Source organism: Bos indicus, chromosome 4 (genome assembly GCF_029378745.1).
Source record: "Bos indicus isolate NIAB-ARS_2022 breed Sahiwal x Tharparkar chromosome 4, NIAB-ARS_B.indTharparkar_mat_pri_1.0, whole genome shotgun sequence".
Taxonomy (NCBI): domain Eukaryota; kingdom Metazoa; phylum Chordata; class Mammalia; order Artiodactyla; family Bovidae; genus Bos; species Bos indicus.
Genome location: NC_091763.1, coordinates 54,916,551 through 54,937,549, shown reverse-complemented (window position 1 = coordinate 54,937,549; position 20,999 = coordinate 54,916,551). Strand labels below are relative to the sequence as shown.

At 34.3% G+C, this 20,999-nt stretch overlaps 1 protein-coding gene across 2 annotated transcripts in view; it reads right to left on the bottom strand.

Annotated features, from left to right (window-relative positions):
* Nucleotides 1-641: 641 nt before the first annotated feature.
* Nucleotides 642-20,999, bottom strand: part of PPP1R3A (protein phosphatase 1 regulatory subunit 3A) — a 40,622-nt gene continuing 20,264 nt past the window's right edge. For both annotated transcript variants that reach the window (XM_019958739.2, XM_019958740.2), the window contains 3 exons: nt 6,059-6,117; nt 5,838-5,962; nt 642-3,923 (listed from right to left, as the gene is read on the bottom strand). In XM_019958739.2, coding sequence (XP_019814298.2) covers nt 1,542-3,923; nt 5,838-5,962; nt 6,059-6,117 — 2,566 coding nt within the window. In that variant the 3' untranslated portion in view covers nt 642-1,541. The remainder of the gene's footprint in view (nt 3,924-5,837; nt 5,963-6,058; nt 6,118-20,999) is intronic.

The window sequence follows — 20,999 nt, the reverse complement described above, 5'->3', positions numbered from 1 at the left end:
TTAGGAGTGTGGGATGGTATATACAAGTGTTAGTCATTGAATTACCTTCATAGGTTAATAAACAGATTACCTTTTCTCTCTGAAGATCAATGTTACATTCTCTATGAAAGAAGTTCCTGTTAAAAAGAAATCACCCAAATGGGCTCCCTCAGTGTGACTCTGTCCCATATTTCTGACCAAGTCAAAAGCATCAAATTACTTATTAATGCCTCCTTCCTGAGGATTAGCTGTTTGGGGTATCAAAGGAAGTGCTCTACTGTAGAACAAAGCACAAGATTTTGCATATTTTAGTCATTTAATAAATAGTTGTTGAAACTGATTGTATAGTAATATTTTTATTATACCTATGTGACTAAAATGATTAATTCCATTATTTCACATACTTAGCCATAGCTAATAGCAGCAACCAGTCACTGGTATATTGGATATTCATTTCTCTATCAGAAGATCTCCTTGTCTGCCTATTTGACTTTTTAAAATTTGAGATATCATTTAACAACTTGGTAACTATATAATGACTATTACCAACGATTAGTTGTTTATTCTCTTAAAGCACCTTGGGGAATAATTTATTGTTTTATAGTAAGGAAAGTTAAAAAATTTGCTTGAAGACAAAAAAACAAAAAACAAAAACCGAGTAGTCCATTTGTAAATCTTTTTTTAATTATTATCATTTAATGCTTTATGCTTTATAGGTACAAATTCATTCTGAAGCAATGTTTGTGGAACTTTTAATTTAAATTTATAACTCTGAATAATAGTTGATGTCAAAGTTGTTCAACTGTGTTGTACAATCTTCCTTTAAAAGAGAAAAAATATTGCTTATAGAAAGGCCATCCCCCAAATTTTGCAAAACTGAAAGATCATCTCTTAATTGTTTTGATCTTTGTCAAATTTGGCTTACAAATGTCCTGATTTTGTAGGTATGCAGGAGATAGTACGTATATATGTGTATTGTTATTCAGGTACACAATGTGTTTCTTCAACTTAAATCCACGCTTGGATGTTGTTTTTAAAAATATGAACTTAAAGTTGAAAGATTTGATTTATCAAAGTGTGCTGATAAATGATACAGTGGTAAATGCAAATTTCATAGTCAATATTCAAAGACCAAAAAAAGTCCTCTGTCATTGTCCATGTTTTATCTATTTTTAAAAACCACAGAGGGAAAAATACGCTCAGGGAAAAAAATGAAGCTTTACTGCAAAAGAAATGAATGCAAGAAATGGCACTTTAAGTAGTGAAGAGACATGAAGCATTGAAACTTCATAGCCTGCTAAGGAGCAACAGCTGTACCTAATTTCAACTTGACGTGCTTCAGATCTCATATTCATATAGGTATTTAATGATCCAAATATAATGGTCCTATATAGAATAATTACTTATATGAAGGAGCAAACTTCATACGCATTCCTTTTTAAATGATCCTTCAAGAGAAAAACTGCACTGGCTCTTTGAACAATGAATAGTCTCTTTCACCAATCCAAACGTTTGGGGCTAAATAGCTTATCTTTTAAGAGAGAGTAATAATAGTGCTGAGGTTACTTCTTTTTAACAGACTCTTTTTGTCTTCCCCCTTCCCAGGATAGCCAGTACAATGAAAAAAGGTAGAATGCCAAGCCAATCATTAAGTCATACTGATAGATGGTTACAAGAAATATCAGAAACAAAAGGAAGTAAGGTACTTTAGAGTTGATGTATTTTGAAAGCAGAGATTCACTTTGAGATTGACTTTCCTGGGCAGGGAGACTATCAGAAGCAGGGCTGTCAGATTCCTTGTCGCCTGAAGAGTACAGTGATTGTCCAGAGTTTATTAATCCTTCATTTTCATGCCTTACCCCTTCTATGTTCTCAGAAGCTTCACTGATTAAAATCGTTGGCCCTAGAGGTTTCTCCACACTGCATTCTCCTTGTTTGACAATCTGGCCTATACATCTTTCCTTTGTACTATCTGATGTCACTATTCCTGAACTTTCGGAAACTTCTTCCAGTGGAGATGCAGGATGAGAGTGCTTTTCAGTACCCTGGATTTCACTTGTTGGGTTACAATTATATTCTGATTTAGAAGAAATAGATTGGAGAGTCATGGTAGTAATTGCATGCCCTGTAGTAGTGGCCTGTTCGTGAGATGACACTGAACTTTTAGCATGGTGATTGGAAACCTGAGAGCCATTCTGAGAAGTTCTATTTGTGTCTGAGTTTAAAGAAGAATGAATAATGACATCTATAATTGTTTTCTTTGATAATTCTTGGACCTGCTCATGATCTCTATTTTCTGGAAATATTTTTTTGTCTGTTGGTAACATTCCCAAATGTAAATCTAGTTTTGAGGCTGCTTTTTGATTGTCTGTAATGACCTGTGAGGATTCTTCTCCAGATGTTGTATTCCCAATGACACATTTCTTCCTGTCATGTGTCTCCCCAGGATTGTATATAGCTATGGTTTCTTCCTTCTCCTTTTCATCTACATGTACATTACAAATACCTGAACATGACTCCTTTTCAAAATCATTGTCATAGATTACACCTACTGTATCTCGTTGACAAAGGGTATTATGTGAATCATCATTTCTCCCTTCATGTGGATCAAACGCTGTTTCCTTTACTTCGATGGGCCTGTCACTTTGTGCTGTCTCTTGAGGTAGCTTAGCAATTATTGCTTTTTCTCTAGCAGACATGCATTCTAGAGTACTTTCCGATGTTGTCTTAATTATATAAGCTGTACCTGCATCTGCTTTCTCAGTAATACCATGATCAGCTAGAGAAGACAGTTCACAGCTTGCTGTTTCTTGGCAGGTAAACAATTCTTCTGTAGGATTAGCTTTCAAGCTCCTTGTGTCATCTCTTTTCCCCCACGTGTCTTCACAATCTGCTTGTTCTTTGGACTGCTCTGTTATAGTTGTCTTACTCCCTCTTGCTCTTTCCTGACTTTCCAGAACATTCCAACTTTGTTTATGCTGTGTGTTCTTATTCTGATCTTCAGGATTAATCCAAACTGATTTTTCTTCTTCAGCTTGGAAAAGGTACTTATTCCTCAAAACATTTGCATTTCTTGGTGAACCAGCTTGACCAGGCATTCCTCCTAGAGCAGTGCCTTTGCTAGCCGAGAGATCAGAGTCTGAGGTTGCTGACACAGTTTCCTCCAGGCTTAGATTTGTCCTTGGTGAATGAAACGTATCTGCTCTGATTGACTGGTCATGAATTTTGGTGTCTTTACTCGGCAGAGCAGTTAGGTCTCTGTTACTGGCTCCCATCCCTTCCACACTTATTTCAGAGTGGCTCATCTTTCTTTCTTGGTCATGTAAGACTGATTGAAAACTTTTGCTTTGTTTTTCACTTACACCTAAATATATCTTTTGCTCCTCCTCCTCATTCTTACCATTGCCATAATCTTTCTTGGAAGATCCTTTTTCTATCGATTTTTCTGAATGGAAATCCAAGCGGAAGTCACCTCTTAAACATTCCCAATCTTTTACTTCAATTTCTTTAGCTTCTCCTTCAAGTTTTTTGTTAAGGTTGTCTGCCATTAGTTGGTCTGCAGAGGGACAAGACATTTGCACTCTGCGTCTCCCTTTGGCTGGATTAGCATTATCATCCAGTACTTCTTTGCTGCCAATATGTAATTGTACTACCTCATCACTACTAGTATTTCCCAATGACAGCTTGATTTCTCCTGTATCTGAAGTAAATTCCTCTGAAGGTGGATAAGTGTGCTCATTTCCTGAGAAATATTTTTCCTTGTGGTAAAAATCTCCCTTTAAGGATCTTTCTGCTGATGAACTTGAAGACGAAGGCCTTTTAAACAAGTCAGTGTATACATCATCATGGATTTGCTTCTTCTCTAACCTCTCAGCGTTATTTGGGAAATTGACTGTATTCTTTTCATCTCCAGAAGCAGTACTTCTTAGCAAGTGTTGGTTTATCTTAAGGGATAAAAACAACAAAAATAATGATTTTTATTGTTTTTAAATATACAAAGCAAGTTAGATAGGTTTCATTAACTTGACTAATAATTATCTGGTAGATTTCCTTGATTCATTTCACTTGTAGATTTTGCACAAATTCTGAAAGATGAATGTTTGGGGGAGATTCTTGTAGGCTATGACTTAGGAATGAGATTAATAAGAAAAGGGGCCAAAATTAATAACTCTCCTTCCCAGCTTCCAAATATCACATTGTATTATTCAACCATTCCTGCTTGTCATTGCCCTTTCTCCTCACTTAGGATATACACATTGATAGCTCCATGCTCATCAATTAGAGAGCGGCTTCCTGGATGCCCCTTGCCGCATTTACACTTGCTGTAGGTGCCCCTATTAGAGTTTCTCTTATTAATATGTTTTCTGCAAAGCCTCTGCAAACTATTAATAGCAAAACGTCACTCAAAGAAAAGTGAGGGAGTTAATGTCTCTGCAAATTCTGTTTTAATGACCCTCTGCCAACTGGTACTCAAATGTATTTGAGCTCTTCAGTGATGCCAACTGTCAGGATTTAACAGTGAGATGCCTGTGTTTTTTTTTCTCCTCATAACTGACATTTGCATGATCTCAATAATTATATGCAAATCTTACGTTTTCCCCTTCTTCTCACATAAGGCTCATGTTACTTGTCAACTGCACAGCTGTCTTGTAAGCCAATGCCTGTGGGTTCCACAGATTTGGTTGTATTTCCATCTATTATAGAGCTTCATTGTTTTATGCATTAACGTCAGCATGGAGCAAATTAGCATCTAAATTACAGCTCCCTGTTCATTTATTGGATGTACAATCTCAGTAACTTCTAAACAAACTTTATATTTGCGCCTGCTCATTGTAATGAGGTGTATTGGTGAAGTATGTGATTTTTCAGAGTCCTTTCATTATATTCTGTGGTTTGAAAAAAATGGCTGTGTTAACTTTCAGCTGGTGAGAATTCACACAGTGGGTGACAACTTTGTAGTTTCTTAAAGTTGGAGCAAAGTAAATTGCATACTTTAGTGATGCAGCTTCCATATCACTATAGAAAGGGTGGAATGTCGTGGGGAAAGAGATGAGCTCTATTTCTTTTCTGTTTCAGCAATGACACTTGAAGAGGCAAATGTCATTTTAATCTTTGATGATTATGAATCCATGTATCCTAATGATATGAGCTCCAACCAAATACAGTAAAGGATAAATTGCATTATGTGACTCATTTACTCCTATTTCTTTCTTTGTGATAAAAATGCTATCTAAACCATCCCCCTAAAAATCCCAAATAGATTGAATGTTCACGAAGCGTGAAATTTATAACAAATTTAATACTAAATTGTACAGTTCTAAATTTGTTTCCTGTCTAAAAATTGTGGCACAAGCTATTTTATCCTCATTTGGTAATTTAATACTTTCCAATGATATAGAACTTAGAGATTCTCATGAAGATGGAAGTAAGTTAAAAAAAAAAAAAAGCTGCTAAATGCAAGAATCAGACTTGTAGAACTGGACAGAACCCTAACAATCATCCAGTCCAGCCCTCTCATTTTACAGACGATTTTATAAGTGTACACTTGTCACAAAGATTAGAAATGCACATCAGGATAGCGCTACCTCTTCTGTAATTCCTACAAACTGTTACTCAGAGCCGCTGGTAAAGAGATAAGAAATGAATGTCATTAATTTGCCACTGCAGAGACCTGAAGTAACATACTGAAATCAAATCACTAGCCTTGTTGATGAAGCCAGAGACGCAAGGACAGAATAGGCTATGCTTTCACATTTGCAAATTATATTAGCTGAAGCTGTTGAAAAGCAGACATTGCAGCATCTTTGAAGCATAAATGGATTCATCTTCTCTAATACCTTGGCAACCAGAATACTTACCATCGGCTCTAATTCTTTTTCATTACGTTCATCCTGTTCCCTGTTTACATCTTTTACATTTTGATTACTGGTTTCCAAGTCTTCCTTGTCCTCATGAGAACAAACAATTGTTGGGATATATGTATCTGAAAAGTTAAGATAATTGTACCTATGTAAGATTGTCCTAGTTGTAGGCTTTAACAAAAGAAATATATTCTGTTTAAAAATTAAAGAAATATTACCTGTAACCTTTGAATTCTCAAAGTTATTCTCATCTGATGTTACCGATGATTCTTCTTTACTGTTAAATTTACAACAAAATGTTACACTTTTTCAGGGACTATAAATGTATAGCATTTTTATCATAGGAAATTCAAACCAGTTACAAGCTAAACAAATATTATTTAACTTTTCACATTTTCTTGCAGTACTTTGTATGTTTTTTTCATTAAAATGATCTCTTAGAATGATGCAATAAAGTATATTAGTTGTAGAAAAATGTAAAAATTATTTACACAATACCATAATTCTAAATAAAATTATTTTACTCATATTAAAACATACAGCCAAAGGAAAAATATATATAAATCTAGATTATCCCATAATTCTCACTTTGAAAGTCCAAATATTTCTCTCTTGTTTTAAATGATGAAGTTTTATGAACTGACAGTCCGTTGTGGTCATTGAAATTACTTTCTAATGTTCCAATTATTAATTTTTTTGTGTTCCATTTTACTCAAAATTCTTCCAGTTGAACTGACATAATATTAACTCTCTCTCTCCAGAAAAGGAGAAAACAAACAAATTTAACAGAAACTAAACGGCAGCTAAATTTATACCCAGTTTAAAGACTTCATGTGTGTATTGCCAAAGGCCAGTTTTACAGCCAAGACTTTGGTCATTCATATGGGAGCATATTTTTTTTTCTTTAAAATAATTCAGATTATACTTGCTTTTATCTCATATTCTGCATACTTGTTGAGGAAGATAAATACTTTTTCCTTTCAAATGTATTCTGTTTATAGGTGTATTTGTGGAAGTATAAGAATTTAAATTTGCCCACTACAATAGCAAGAAAATAGTTAGTGAAAAGCTCACTTTGTGTATAGTTATGTCACAAGTCAGTCTGTCAGAAATGATTGGACCAATATTCACATTTTCTTGTACTATCTCAGCTGAATTTTCTCCTACTGACTTTTCTCAATGATTTTTCTGCAATAAAAGAAATCCAGAGAGTTCACAATGACTGATGAATTTGTATAATAGAACCTAGTTTTCATTGCATGGACAGTGTTGATCCAAATCCCCAGAGGGCTAATCTTGTTTTGACAAATCACAAGAAAATTACAAATTCTTCCATCTTGACCATGTAAGAAGTAACTCAGCTTTGTAAACATTTATGATGCTCAATTTTAGCTTTGCCAAAACTATTTTCTACCTTGAAGTGGGCCCCGAAATGAAAATAATGTTTTTACATAGCCAATTTCATTAGAAAATATTATATTACCATAAGTGATACTGTTTTAATCTATAATCTATATTGTTTAATCAGACCTATAATTATACAAAGATTCATTTTTGTGACTCCAACTGCAAGTTGACACATTTTTCTTTCTCTATGTCCAGAAAATCTATGTACTTTTTAAAATATATAAACCATTAAACAGCATTTAAGTATTCTTTCTTTATCTTTCATCTAATAACAATATTGAAAAATCTCCTTTGTAGAGGAAAATATCATTAAAGCTTTATGTTTTTGCCTAAACAAAATGTTATTAATCATTTTTCTTATTAAATTCTTTAGAATGCTTAAATTTTTAAAATAATTTCTTTTTTTAAAGGAACTACATAAAAATTTTAATGAAATATATTTTACATGTAAAAGAAAATATTTAATGTATATATATACTTAAATGATAATTACAAAATAAATTTCTGTTTACACAGTACCTATCTGAAGAGTTAACCTTGGTTCTCAAACCTTGGTATCTATCAGAATTCTCTGGAAATCTAATAGAGAGATCACAGAGGCCAAGCTCTTAGAAGTAGCATAGAACTCAGGTTTTTCTGGTTTGGTTTTGTTTTTACCAAATTCCCGACATGGTTCTGCTGAACTAGAACATTACTTATACTTTTGAAGGCTTCTGTATATGGAAGCCTTCATGGAATATAAATGGAATATGACTCTCACCAGTCATATTCCATTCTTTCTTTCAGAATCAAATAATTTCATCAAAAGGAAAGGAACTTGCTTTTAACTCACTGTGAGGACAAATAGGTATCAAAGTGGATATTACTATTTTGATAGCTTACAAAAACATGTAAAGACAGAAATATAGAGGGGAAATCTTAGATTTAGAGGTAAATACAAGAAAAAGAATTCAAAATAGATGAAATTTAAGTATTATATCAAATATTTGTTTAAAAAACTAATAGAAAATGTGTAAAACTCCTACAGGGAAAAGAATAGAATTGCATCAATAAGTATTAAAGACCTAGAAAATATTGAGAGATATACCATATTCATAGATAGGAAAATTATGAAGATAGTATCTCCAAATTTGATCTACAAATTGACTTCTAATCAACATTTCAAAACATGTTTTCACAAAATTTGAAGATATGATTCTAAAGAGAAGGATAAAGGACTAAAAATAGCTGGTCTACTTCTAAGAAATAGTAGAGGAAGCACCTCTATGTAGTTTCAATACTTCTATGAGGATATAGTTATTAAGACAATTATATTGGCACTGAGACAGGAAAGTATTGAGAGCTTAGAAACAGATCCATACATATCTAGAACTTTGGTATTTGATAAAAGTGGCATGTCAGACATCAGTGAAATAAGGGACCTCTCAGTAAACGGAGATAAGGAAAATGACTACCCTCATGGGAAAAAAGTGAAATTAGCACAATAAATATTCAATAATCAATTCCAGATGGATTAAGACTTTACATGTCAAAAACCTTGAAATTCTTAGTAGAATATATGAATATTTTTCAGACTTCAGAGTAGAAAATGTTTTCTTAAAGAAGGAAAAAAAACTAAAATTAAGGAAAATAAACTAAAATTAAAAAAAGATTATCAGTCTAGCTCTATTAAAATTTAAAACTTCTGTTCATTGAAAGACCTCTTTATAACAGAAAAATATAGCTAAACTGGGAGAAGATGCTTACATTGTACAGCATCAACACAAAATAAATGTCAAGAAATATAAAGAACTTCTACAATGCAATAAGAAAGCACAAACATTTCAATAGAATCAGAGGAGAGGAGAGAAAATGCACATAGTTGATAAGCATATAAAGGATGGTCAGCGTTATTAAAAAACAGAGAAATGCAAATCAAGACCACAAGGAGATGCTATTTTATACTTATTTAATTTTATACTTATTCAACTGATAAAATTGACTGTCAATTTTATCAGTTGATAGTTGATCGCCATCAACTACATAAAATTGAACCAATCCAAATGTTTATCAATGGAAGAGTAGACACAAAACTTGGTATACCACAAGAGAAATATACATAGCACTCAAAATTGATTTAAAATACACAGAGACATACCATGATATGGATAAATCTTAGCAACATATAATATTAAATGAACAGTGCTAAAACATTGCATCAGAGTAGGTTCTTTTTTATTGTGCTAAAAGCTATTGAAATAATCTAAATATATTTATCAAGGAATACATAGGATATCATTCATGTAAACAAGAAAGCTTGATTTTCAAGATTATGATTATGTAAAAGTGGGGTGAGTCAGAGGAGAGGAATGAGGAAATGATAAGTTGTTTTGTTTTACAGGTGTTTATTGTATCATTTAAAATATCTAAATTGTTAAATTCTAGTTTCAGGTAATATATTCGGACAAATGGATTGCTCTCTGGTCTAAGTTACAGGGTGTGTATAGATAAAATCCCACTCCAAAACCCAAAGTATCTGTTATATGACCAATTACAGTTAAGGGGTTTAATTAAAACAACTTTAGAAAATTTGAAAATAAAGGCAAAGAACTTTATGGTTGATGATGATAGGCCCCAGAACTATATACAGTCATGGTAGAAATGAAATATGTTAGAGAAAATTTCTAGTCTCCCCTTTATACTCTGAGTCCTTTTTTTAAAAAAAAAAAGTAATTTATTTTAATTGGAGGATAATTACTTTACAATATTGTGGTGGTTTTTGCCATACATCACCTTGAATCAGCCACGGGTGTACACCTGTCCCCCCTATCCTGGACACCCCTTCTACCTCCCTCCCCACCCATTCCTCTGGGTTGTCCCAGAGCACCAGTTTCAAGTGCCCTACTTCATGCATTGAACTTAACACTGGTTATCTGTTTTACATATGGTAACATACATGTTTTAATGCTATTCTCTCAAATCATCTCACCCTCATCTTCTCCCACATAGTCCAAAAGTCTGTTCTTTACATCTATGTCTCTTTTGCTGCCTTGCATATAGGATCGTCATTACCATCTTTCTAAATTCCATATATATGCATTAATATACTGTATTGCTGGTCTCTTTCTGTTTAATAGACTCCAGTTTCATCCCCCTCATTAGAACAGACTCAAAAGTGCTCCTTTTTATAGTTGACTAATATTCCGTTATGTGTATGTACCACAACTTTCTTACCCATTTGTCTGCCAATGGACATCTAGGTTGCTTCCATGTCCTAGCTATTGTAAACAGTGGTGCAGTGAACACTGGGGCACATGTGTCTCTTTCAATTCTAGTTTCCTTGGTGTGTATGCCCAGCAGTGGGATTGCTGAATCATATGGCAGGTCTATTTCATTTTTTAAGGAATCTCTGCACTGTTCTCCAAGTGGCTGTACCAGTTTGCATTCCAACAAACAGTGTAAGAGGGTCCCCTTTTGTTCACACCCTCTCCAGCATTTATTGTTTGTAGACTTTTTGACGGCAGCCATTCTGAGCAGCATGGGATGATACCTCATTGTGGTTTTGATTGGTACTCTCTAATGAGAGATGTTGAGCATCTTTTCATGTGTTTATTAGCCATCTGTATGTCTTCGTTGGAGAAATGTCTTAGTTCTTTGACCCACTTTTGATTGGGTTGTTCATTTTTCTGGTATTGAACTGCATGAGCTGCTTGTATATTTTGGAGATTAATTCTTCATCAGTAGTTTCATTTGCTATTTTTTTTTCTGTTCTGAAGGCTGCCTTTCACCTTGCTTATAGTTTCCTTCATTGTGCAAAAGATTTTAAGTTTCACTAGGTCCCGTTTGTTTATTGTTATTTTTATTTTCATTACTCTGGGAAATGGGTCATAGAGGTTCTTGCTGTGATTTATGTCAGAGAGTGTTCTGCCTATGTTTTCCTATAAGAGTTTTATAGTTTCTGGTGTTATATTTAGATCTTTAATCCATTTTGAGTTTATTTTTGTGTATGGTGCTAGAAAGAGTTCTAGTTTCAATCTTTTACACATGGTTGACCAGTTTTCCTAGAAGCGCTTGTTAAAGAGATTTTCTTTTCCCTGAGTCCTTTTTGAGCAGGGGAGTTTCTTACTGGTCTTCCTAGTGGTTAAGTGTCTGTCATTGTGCTGAATAAATGCACAGTGTCCTTTCTACTCTTCCTGTCTGTCTGCCTCTTATCAGCATTATCATAACATTGTTCTTCTTTTCTTTCCTCATTAGTCAGTGTCAAAACTAATACAATTATGTAAAGTTTAAAAATAAAATAAAATTTAAAAAAAAGTCAGTGTCATAAAAATTCTAATAAAGCATGCATATTTTTCTGTCTTATAATGTTTTTGAAGTACCTCCCCCTCCAAAGTTAAAAGGCAAAGTTTTTAACTATGGGCCTAAATAATTTTAAAAAATTTAAATCTAGTATAAATTTAGAAATTAAAAAGTCAAAAGGATATGTCATTTGTGGAGGGATACTTCATTAATAGTGTACCTTAAATATATACTATAGTCAGTCATTAGTATTATTTAATCTTAAGACAGGTCATTCTTGAGCACCCACTCTATGCCCTAAGTTCTAATAAACATTGGGAAATCTATATGCCATACATTCTAATAAACACTGAGAAATCCAAGATGAATTATATATGTATATATATAATTACCTCAAGGAAGCTCTAATGTAATGATGGAAATAGATACATCAGCAGGCAATTATTATAATGTGATAAATTTTATAATAAATAATGGGATATGATATTTTCCAGAGAACAAAGAACAGGAATGAGGACAGCACTCAGTTGGAGGAATCAGGAAGTTTTTCACAAAGGAAAATTTATGTTTATGGGAAGTAGGACTTCCTCAGCTAGAGAAAAAAGATAAGGTCATTCCAGGCAGAAAAAATAAGAAGTGGTCAAAGAATTAAAGGTAAGAAAGCACAAAAAGATGAGAACCATCCAGAAACAAAGAGATGTTCAGAGGGTTTGAGCTGTGGTTTGTGTTTTGTTCTTTAATGCCAAGGAATAGAACTGGGGTTAGTTTAAGTCAGGTTTAAAGGACTTAGTATGCCAGGAAAAGTGGAACTGAATGTCTGAATTCTTTATTTACTTTTAAATCAATGCTTGAGGAGGGGTGGCAGTGATAAGGCGGGCAGTGGAGGAGTTAAATGGGAGAGAGACAGGGTAGGTTTTACATTTAGGGACCAATCTCTGGAAGTACACTTAAGGATCTCTCTTTAGGAGAGCCTGAATGGGATAAGCCATAGTGAAGCAGGAAGGTTAAGTCATGAGACTCCTGCAATATTTCAGGCACAAATGATGATAAAAGTCATGGCAATTAGGAGGGTGAAGAGGAATCAAATTGGTAGCATCAGTGTGATTTGTTGATCGATTCCTTGGATATGGGGTGTCCTTGGTATCACAGAGGGTGAAAAATCTGCCTTCAGTGTGGGAGACCCACGTTCAATCCCTGAGCCAGCAGATCCCCTGGAGAAGGGAATGGCTACCCACTCCAGTATTCTCGCCTGGAGAATTCCATGGACAGAGGAGCCTGACTACAGGTCATAGGATTGCAGAGTCGGCCACGCTAAGCAACTAATACACACATACTTGCCTGGATGTAGATTTTAAAGATGCCTTCTTTCTACCTAACCTTGGTTGTGTTCTTGAGTTCACAAGTTCAAGAATACTTGGTTCTTAGAAACCAAGTATTGCCCTTTCCAAGACCTAAGCAAGGGAGAATTAAGTCAGTGGCCATCTGCGGCTCCTGTTCTGTAAATTGGCATTCTTGAATTAGTCTGCTGGCTGACTTCTGATGTCTTCCAGGCTGGGTAATCTGCTTCTCGGGTGCTCATGTAGACACTTTTCAGCCTTCCTTTCTATTCTAGGGTATGTGTGCCTGAACAGGGCATCAGTAGGTTATGCCTCGTTTCTTGGCTTTTATTTTAGTCAGTTCATAGTGAAAAAAAGCAGAAAGACCTGGATTCAAATCTGTCTTTCCTGTTACTTACCAATTACTAAGTCACTTACTAGCTATGCAACCTCCAACAAGCCTTAATCACAACACAACATTTAAGCTCTCTGTGTATCATTTTTCTCCAATTATTGCCTAGTCCTTATACACAAGAAAATTATTTAACATAATTCTCAATATGTGGAAATGTTTAATAAATGTATTATTATTATTATCACTATTGTTATTATCATTATTAGTGACATGTAGTAAATACCATGCTGATCACCGGTTCTCCACTGCTGCAGTAACCAATTCCCATGCTTCTCCTTTTACTTTCAATTATCTATATATTTTTTAAGGTTTACTCCATTCTCTCATGTCTTTAATTCACAAGTTACCATTTTTCCCACAAGTTACTTTCAAGTGTAAAACTGGCAGCCCATGATAACATACTTGCTTAGTTTTTTTAAAAACATACCTTTACTATCAGAAGGCCACCCTCCAAAGAAAGATCACTAGATCATCAGTGAATGTACCTTTCTATTTAAAAATGTCTTCACCAAACACAGTTTGCATGGGAATGCTAATTCACACTTTCTGTTATTACCCAATTGATTTATTCAGTGTCAGAATCTATGCACCCTGTTAATATTCCTGCAGTTTCTAGGTATGTGGCACTTAGGCTTTTAGAGTTATGGTTAATTTTAACACTGCCAAAATGTAGTAGTTTTAGTATAAGTAGTAATATCATTTTTCCTGAGTTTCTGTAATGCTATTGTGCTAAAAGCTCATATATCTCTTAAAATATGAGTGAAACCTGTTCCACACAATCTGTCTAATGTGATGGAATTACCCAGCCAGTCAGGGTAAATGTCAGGATTAGGTTGTAGTTAGTAGAAGTGTAACTCTGTTCCAAGAGGAATCAAAAAGTTGGCATAAAAAAAGGATCATTTCCAAAATGAGTCATGAATGTTGCATTTGTGTCTCTATAACAACTCTGCTTGAAAGTACTCAGCACTGACTAAAGATAACCAGCTTGGAATTCTTAGGCATCACCTCTTGTTCTGATAAGCAGCTAAAAAGTCAATATTGAACTCCTCAAAAAGTATGTTAAGTCTGCCCTCTTTGTTCAAAGCTGGTGCTCTCATTTGATTTCCTTTACCTTCCTTCCCTAAAGGAACAAAGGAAAATAAATGAACAGAGAGCTTTTAAGTTAGAAATAATATGTGCCTCGTTTAAGAGTTTTTAAGGGACACTTAAGAAGAATATTTCAGTATTAGAATTGGCGTTGCTAAGTGGATACTTATACTGAAAAGGTTTTCCTGAAATAAATAATTATGCATTATATGTTGTTTATTTTCATAATCTCATTGTGACATTTCGCTAAAAATGGACTTTCTTGTGTTCTGACATTTTACAGCCATTTATGATTTGGAGGAGGGAGGAGAGCAGAAACTTGTACTTAATGAGAAGTGAAGTTCATAATACATTAACCAACTACAAGGGCTCAGTATCTAATCCTTTGGTGTTAAAACACCAGTAGTCTTCTTTTGATCAGGAATAAAACTGAAAACAGAAAAGAAATATTTGATCAAAAGAAAGACAATTAGAGCAATAAATGTCTAATTGTGAACAAAAGTGTCTAAGGAAAAAAAGTTTAAAGGCACAATGCCAGAAGGAGTTCAGGATGAAAACATGCATTAATATTCAGTTCCTTGATGATAATGCTGGATTGAATGAAGCAAAAATAATCTCAAAGAGAAAACATAAACATTTTTAAATGACTTTGTATTTCCTTAAGATGCTGAATCTGGGGACTAATAATTAATATGCTGAAGAACATGGTTTTTGTGGGCGTCACATTCCTTATCTTCAAAGTGAAAGCTCCGGATTAGATTAGGGATATCAAATACAATACTCTCACACTGGCCTCCCTCTCTAGCATCCATGGCAAGCACTGATAACAGATCAAGGGGTTTCCTTGCTGAGTCCAGATTGAGCCTGCTGACCATTCTCTATGCAGCCTGGCAGCCACTACCTATCAACTCCTTTATTGTTCAAAATAGAAAAAATTTGCCTTTCTCAGTTTTGATATTAAATAGTAGGCCTTCTGCTTTAAAATTCCATATTTATATGACTAATAGCATCCCATAAATATAATTTTGAAATATGATTTGGAAATTTTTAAAATTTATTGTCAAAAGACATATAAATGCTAGAAGAATCAATAGAAATAACTATTAACATTGCAATACAAAGATACATTCTCAATTAAATATTATAGTTAGCATTTCAAATTTAATACCTACAGAAATCCTACCACTACAATTTGTCAACTAGTCTTGTACAATTTATAATGCAGATTATACAATAATTTGTTCCCCCATTATTTTACTATGTCCAGATAAAACTTTTTAATAATGAAAAAACATTACCAATATCTACAAGTGATTGGGATGAGCAAATATATTGTGTAACACATATGATATAAGTTAATTTATTACTCTTAAAATGTAAGCATAAACCATGGCAACATAAGACCCTTGAGTAAACTCTAGTGACTTAAGTATTCAGGTAACTGAGTATATACTACCACATTAGTGACAAGATGGTTTTATTGAGTCACTTTCCTGTTTTCCATAAAGCTGAATTGCTACATTCCCAAAAATCTTCTGCATTTCTAAATTTAGCACACTGCCTATTGCTTCAGTCCTTGATCTTGAAAACATACTGACGATGATGGTGCCATGCCTTCTTGATGCGAGAAATTTCAATAGCAGAGAAAGAAGCAACTGAAAAACATAACCTGTTGAAGAATTCTTTGGTAAGTTACTTTTCCAAAGTTGCTTCATTTCCTAATTCTGTCTTCTGCCAAGGATTGCTATTTTCAAATCTGCTTTGTCATGTCAAAGTGGTGGGTACTATTTTTTTCTTGCTCACCCCATCCCACATGAATTAGAGTGAAAAAATTATTTGGATTTAATTCTGTGATCAAATCTGGGCATCATGTGCAATTTTATAGAGATGAGATCTCCTTAGAGTGTCTTCTAAAGGAATACCAAAATGTGAGAATCTAGTCTGTAATGAAGTCAAATCTTGGAAGTTCACATGTGAACAACAAAAATATTGTAGATTGCTTTGGGAGCAATGCAATTACAACCAGAATCCATGAATTTTAAATGGAAAAAAAAAAAAACAAAACTTATAGGTAAACCTGGTCCAAGGGACTATTCTGCCACAATCTGCCAATTATATTCTAGCAAGAGAGAAATGTAAATGTTTTTAAGTGATGGAGGAAAAACTAAAGAATGTATATCAGAGAGATACCAGAAAAAATTCTTAACTTTATTTGGTCTAAAGTCCTTATTTTACCTCAGCTCTTAATGGAAGTAATTGTCATCCATGGATGACAAAAAATTAATGGTTGTCCAGCTGAGATTCTTACTACTTTAAAATTCTGACATTCTGATTCTCCATGTTCCCCTACAAAGCAATTTCTAAGGATTTTATACTTCATCTTCCTTTCAAATATTATCAGAGAATTATTAATATCTGTTTTTTCCTAAGGATACTAATTCTCAGGCTTTATTTATTACTGATTTGTTTGTGGTTGTGTAAAATGTCATTATCACAGGGTCATGACTGTGAGCCAACTAATTGCAATTAAGGAACTCTTGATTAAACCTGTTTTCTCTGTGAAATCTACATATAAGTATCACTAAGATACTTGGTTTGTTCAATACCGAGCTTTGACATCCAAGCTCTACAGAACTTGTGTTACATATTGTTTTGAAAACTGTTTTAAGAAAAAGACAATTTAAAATGTAAATTGATATTCCCAGTGTGTATGTGGAAAGGTTGTATTCGGAAGGGCTGAGAGCAGGAAGGAAGACAAAGGAGCATGAGACTTCCAGGCTGTGAAATCAAATCTTTTGGAACCTCACCTCCCAAAAGGATCTGTTGTCCAACTTAGGGTGGCAGCCACTCCCCTGAGCATCTGTGCCCTGTATTGTTTCCCAAGACAGTATAGTTTGCATGTGATTGTTCTTTTCTTTTTAGTGGGGGCAAAGTGGCAATCTTATACAACTCTTCCCCCAGCCTTTGTCCCATTCCTGTCTCTTGAGAGTTTCAAGCATATATCAATACCTTTCCCTTTATCTGTAGAGTAAATCAGGGGAAATGATGTGTAATTCAATATAAGTACTAGTAGAGCAGTTCTACAGTATTTCATATAGGAGATTATACCTTTTATGTTTGTAAAAAATCACCAGATATCATAAATATAATAATTCAGTTCAGTTCAGTCACTCAGTCATGTATGACTCTTTGTGACCTCATAGACTCCAGCACGCCAGGCTTCCCTGTCCATCACCAACTACCAGAGCATGCTGAAACTCATGTCCATTGAGTTGGTGATGCCATCCAACCATCTCATCTTCTTTCATCCCCTTCTCCTCCTGCCTTCAATCTTTCCCAGCATCAGGGTCTTTTCCTATGAGTCAATTCTTTGCATCAGGCCAAACTATTGGAGCTTCAGCTTCAGTATCAATCCTTCCAATGAATATTCAGGACTGATTTCCTTTAGGATTGACTGGTTTGATCTCCTTGCAGTCTGAGGGACTTTCGAGAGTCTTCTCCAATAGCACAGTTCAAAAGCATCAATTCTTCAGCACTCAGCTTTATTTATGGTCCAATTCTCGCATCCATACATGACCAGCAGAAAAACCATAGCTTTCACTAGACAGACTTTTGTCAGCAAAGTAATGTCTCTGTTTTTTTTTAATATACTGTCTAGGTTGGTCATAGCTTTTCTTCCAAGGAGCAAGTGTCTTTTAATTTCATGGCTGCAATCACCATCTGCAGTGATTTTGGAGCCCAAGAAAGTAAATTCTGTCACTGTTTCCATTGTTTCTCCATCTGTTTGCCATGAAGTGATGGGACCAGATGCCATGATCTTAGTTTTTTGTACGTTGAGTTTTACTTTTTCACTCTCCTCTTACACTTTCATCAGGAGGCCCTTAGTTCCTCTTTGCTTTCTGCCACAAGAGTGGTGTCATCTGCGTATATGAGGTTATTGATATTTCTCCTGGTAGTCTTGATTCCAGCTTGTGCTTCATCCGGCCAGGCATTTCATATATAATAATACAATAATTAGGACCAACAAAAGTCAGAGCAAGCCAAATCAAGTTAGAAATATTAAAGTACTGCCTTCATGTGATTGCTTTTAACTAAACGTTAAATTTATAAGTTATGAAATACTTTTTTTAGATCCTAGGACCATTTATTTATTGTCTTGTTTTTTCTCTTAATTTAAAATTCATTTATATTTTAAAATTCTATATCTTAGCAGTTTCTGCTTTTTAGTTTTATAGTTTTAGTAAGTGTTTAGTAATCTTTATGATATGAAATCCATTGAAATTCATTTCCATTTTCAAGAAATTCAATTTCACAAACATTTTTAAACTAGCTGTTCTACTTATGCTAATCATAGCATAAATTGATATATCAGTGAAAAGAGAAATATGATAAATTAGATTGGATGGTTTGTGTTGAAATCCAAATAATAATGCTATTATCAAACTGGATTTGTATGTAACTGCTTTTGAAAAGTTTTGTAGGCAGACTCAGAAAGTCTTAATGTATTATTTCTAAATTTAATGCTTTTGTGAACTTACATCACATTAAAATCATCTTAATGCACCTTTTTGTCAATTCTTCACAATAGATTACAAAAGGAAGGGAGGAGAAGGTACATTTAAAAAGCAAATGAAAAAGAACTCAATGGAAGCCTATGAGGCTACCTGTTGATGAGCCTGTAAGGGAGTCATTAATATGCGGATCATTGACATGATGGGCCATAATGACTCCTCCAGGGACGCTCAGTCTATTGTGTCAGAGACTAGTTAGGGATTCATTAACATGAAGACTCGTGACTTCTTAATATGCAAATTATTAATGCAATGCACTGAGGCATACTCACAAATGTCCACATCTTCTGTTATAGGTTTGCTTTGCCAGTCCTTCACCCACACCTTTTGTGAACTAGTATTTTCTTTCTTTTGTCCTCTGTTGCAGATTTTTTCACAAAAGATTCTGCTCTCCTGTGGAATCTACCACTTCACTTTCAAAGACCTCCTCCCCTTCAGCCCACCTTTCTTTGATTTAAGGCAGGTTTATATAAACAAACCAGTTGAACATTTTGACTAAATCAATCAAAATTCAGCATAAAATCTGATTTGATATTTTTCTGTAATATCAAATTGGTCTTTGGCCAAAGGCAGAACAATGTGAACAAAACACTTGCTTTTAAAATGTGAAACTCTGAAACAAAGAGTGTAGCCAACAGTTGAATAATTTGCTCTAAAGGTGGGTAGGGAAAGAGTAGTGGAGTAGAAAAAAGAAAAAGAGAGCAGAGAAAGGCCATGAAAGAGGACACAAGAAAGAATAGTGCAATTAAGTAAGCCAAGTAAGTGTTTGTGCCAATGTAACACATGAGTGAAGAAATGGATTTGAATTGCTCAGTGTCTGGCATACAGCAAGCAATCAATAAGTATTAGCTATTATTATTACATCAACACTTTACACTTTGCAAAAAAGATGAAATTAATATCTGCATTCCCTGTTGAAACAATAAGAAAAATGTTATAGAGTGAAAGCTGTTCAGTTCTTGAATTAACATACTATGAAGAAGGGAATCAACTTATATTCCTATTCCCACAATAGAATTAGCTATAGAAGTCGTGGAAAGGTATTCAAGTATCTTTTAAAGCTTATACACACACCATGTATGGAAATACAGTTTTTTTCTGGGACTTTATATGCTAACCTATATTCATTTTCTTCTCATTTTATTCTAGCCTTATCTAAAAAACAAAACAAGCTTTTACTACTGTTCCTCTACTAAATTTTAGGAGAAACAGACCCTTATTTCTAAACTTATAAACCCTAAATTCTGCAGTGCAGCTCAGAAATCAAGATCTGTTTATCATAATATATCTGTATCTCTACACAAAATTAGTAATATATTTTTTTAAGGTAACAGCTGTATTAAAATAAAATTTACATACCACAAAATCCACCCATTTTAAATGTTTAATTCAGATTTGTTCAATTTACAGAATTGTGCAGTTACCACCCAAATCTAATTTTAGTACATTTCCAGAACCCCCCAAAAGGGTGTGACTGTTAGAATAACTCTTTACTCCTCTCCCCAGTCCTAGGCAACCACTAATCTTATTTCTGTCTTAATATATTTGCTTGTTCTGCACTTTTCACACTAAAGAGAATCATGCAATATGTGTTTTTTGCTTCTTCCCTGTTTTATGGAGGAAAATGTTTTTGAGGTTCATCAGTGTTGTAGGATGTATCAATACTTCATTTTGTATTGGTGAATAGTATTCCATTGTATAGATACACTGACTTTATTTACGCATTCACCAGTTGATAGGTATTTGAGTTGGCTTTTGGCTTTTGGCTCTGGTAGACAGTGCTTCTGTGAACAATTTGCATAGTGTTTGGATGGACATGTGTCTTCATTTCCCCTGGTTAGATACCTAGAAGTGAAATGGCTGGATTTATGATAATCCTATAATTTCAGTTTCTCCACATTCTCACCAACACTTATTATTATCTCTCTTATTGATTGTTGTCATTATAGTGGGCATAAAGTGGCATCTCATTGTGGTTTTGATTTGCATTTTCATAGTAACTGGGTTTCCCCTGTGGCTCAGCTGGTAAAGAATCCACCTACAATGTGGGAGACCTGGGTTTGATCCCTGGGTTGGGAAGATTCCC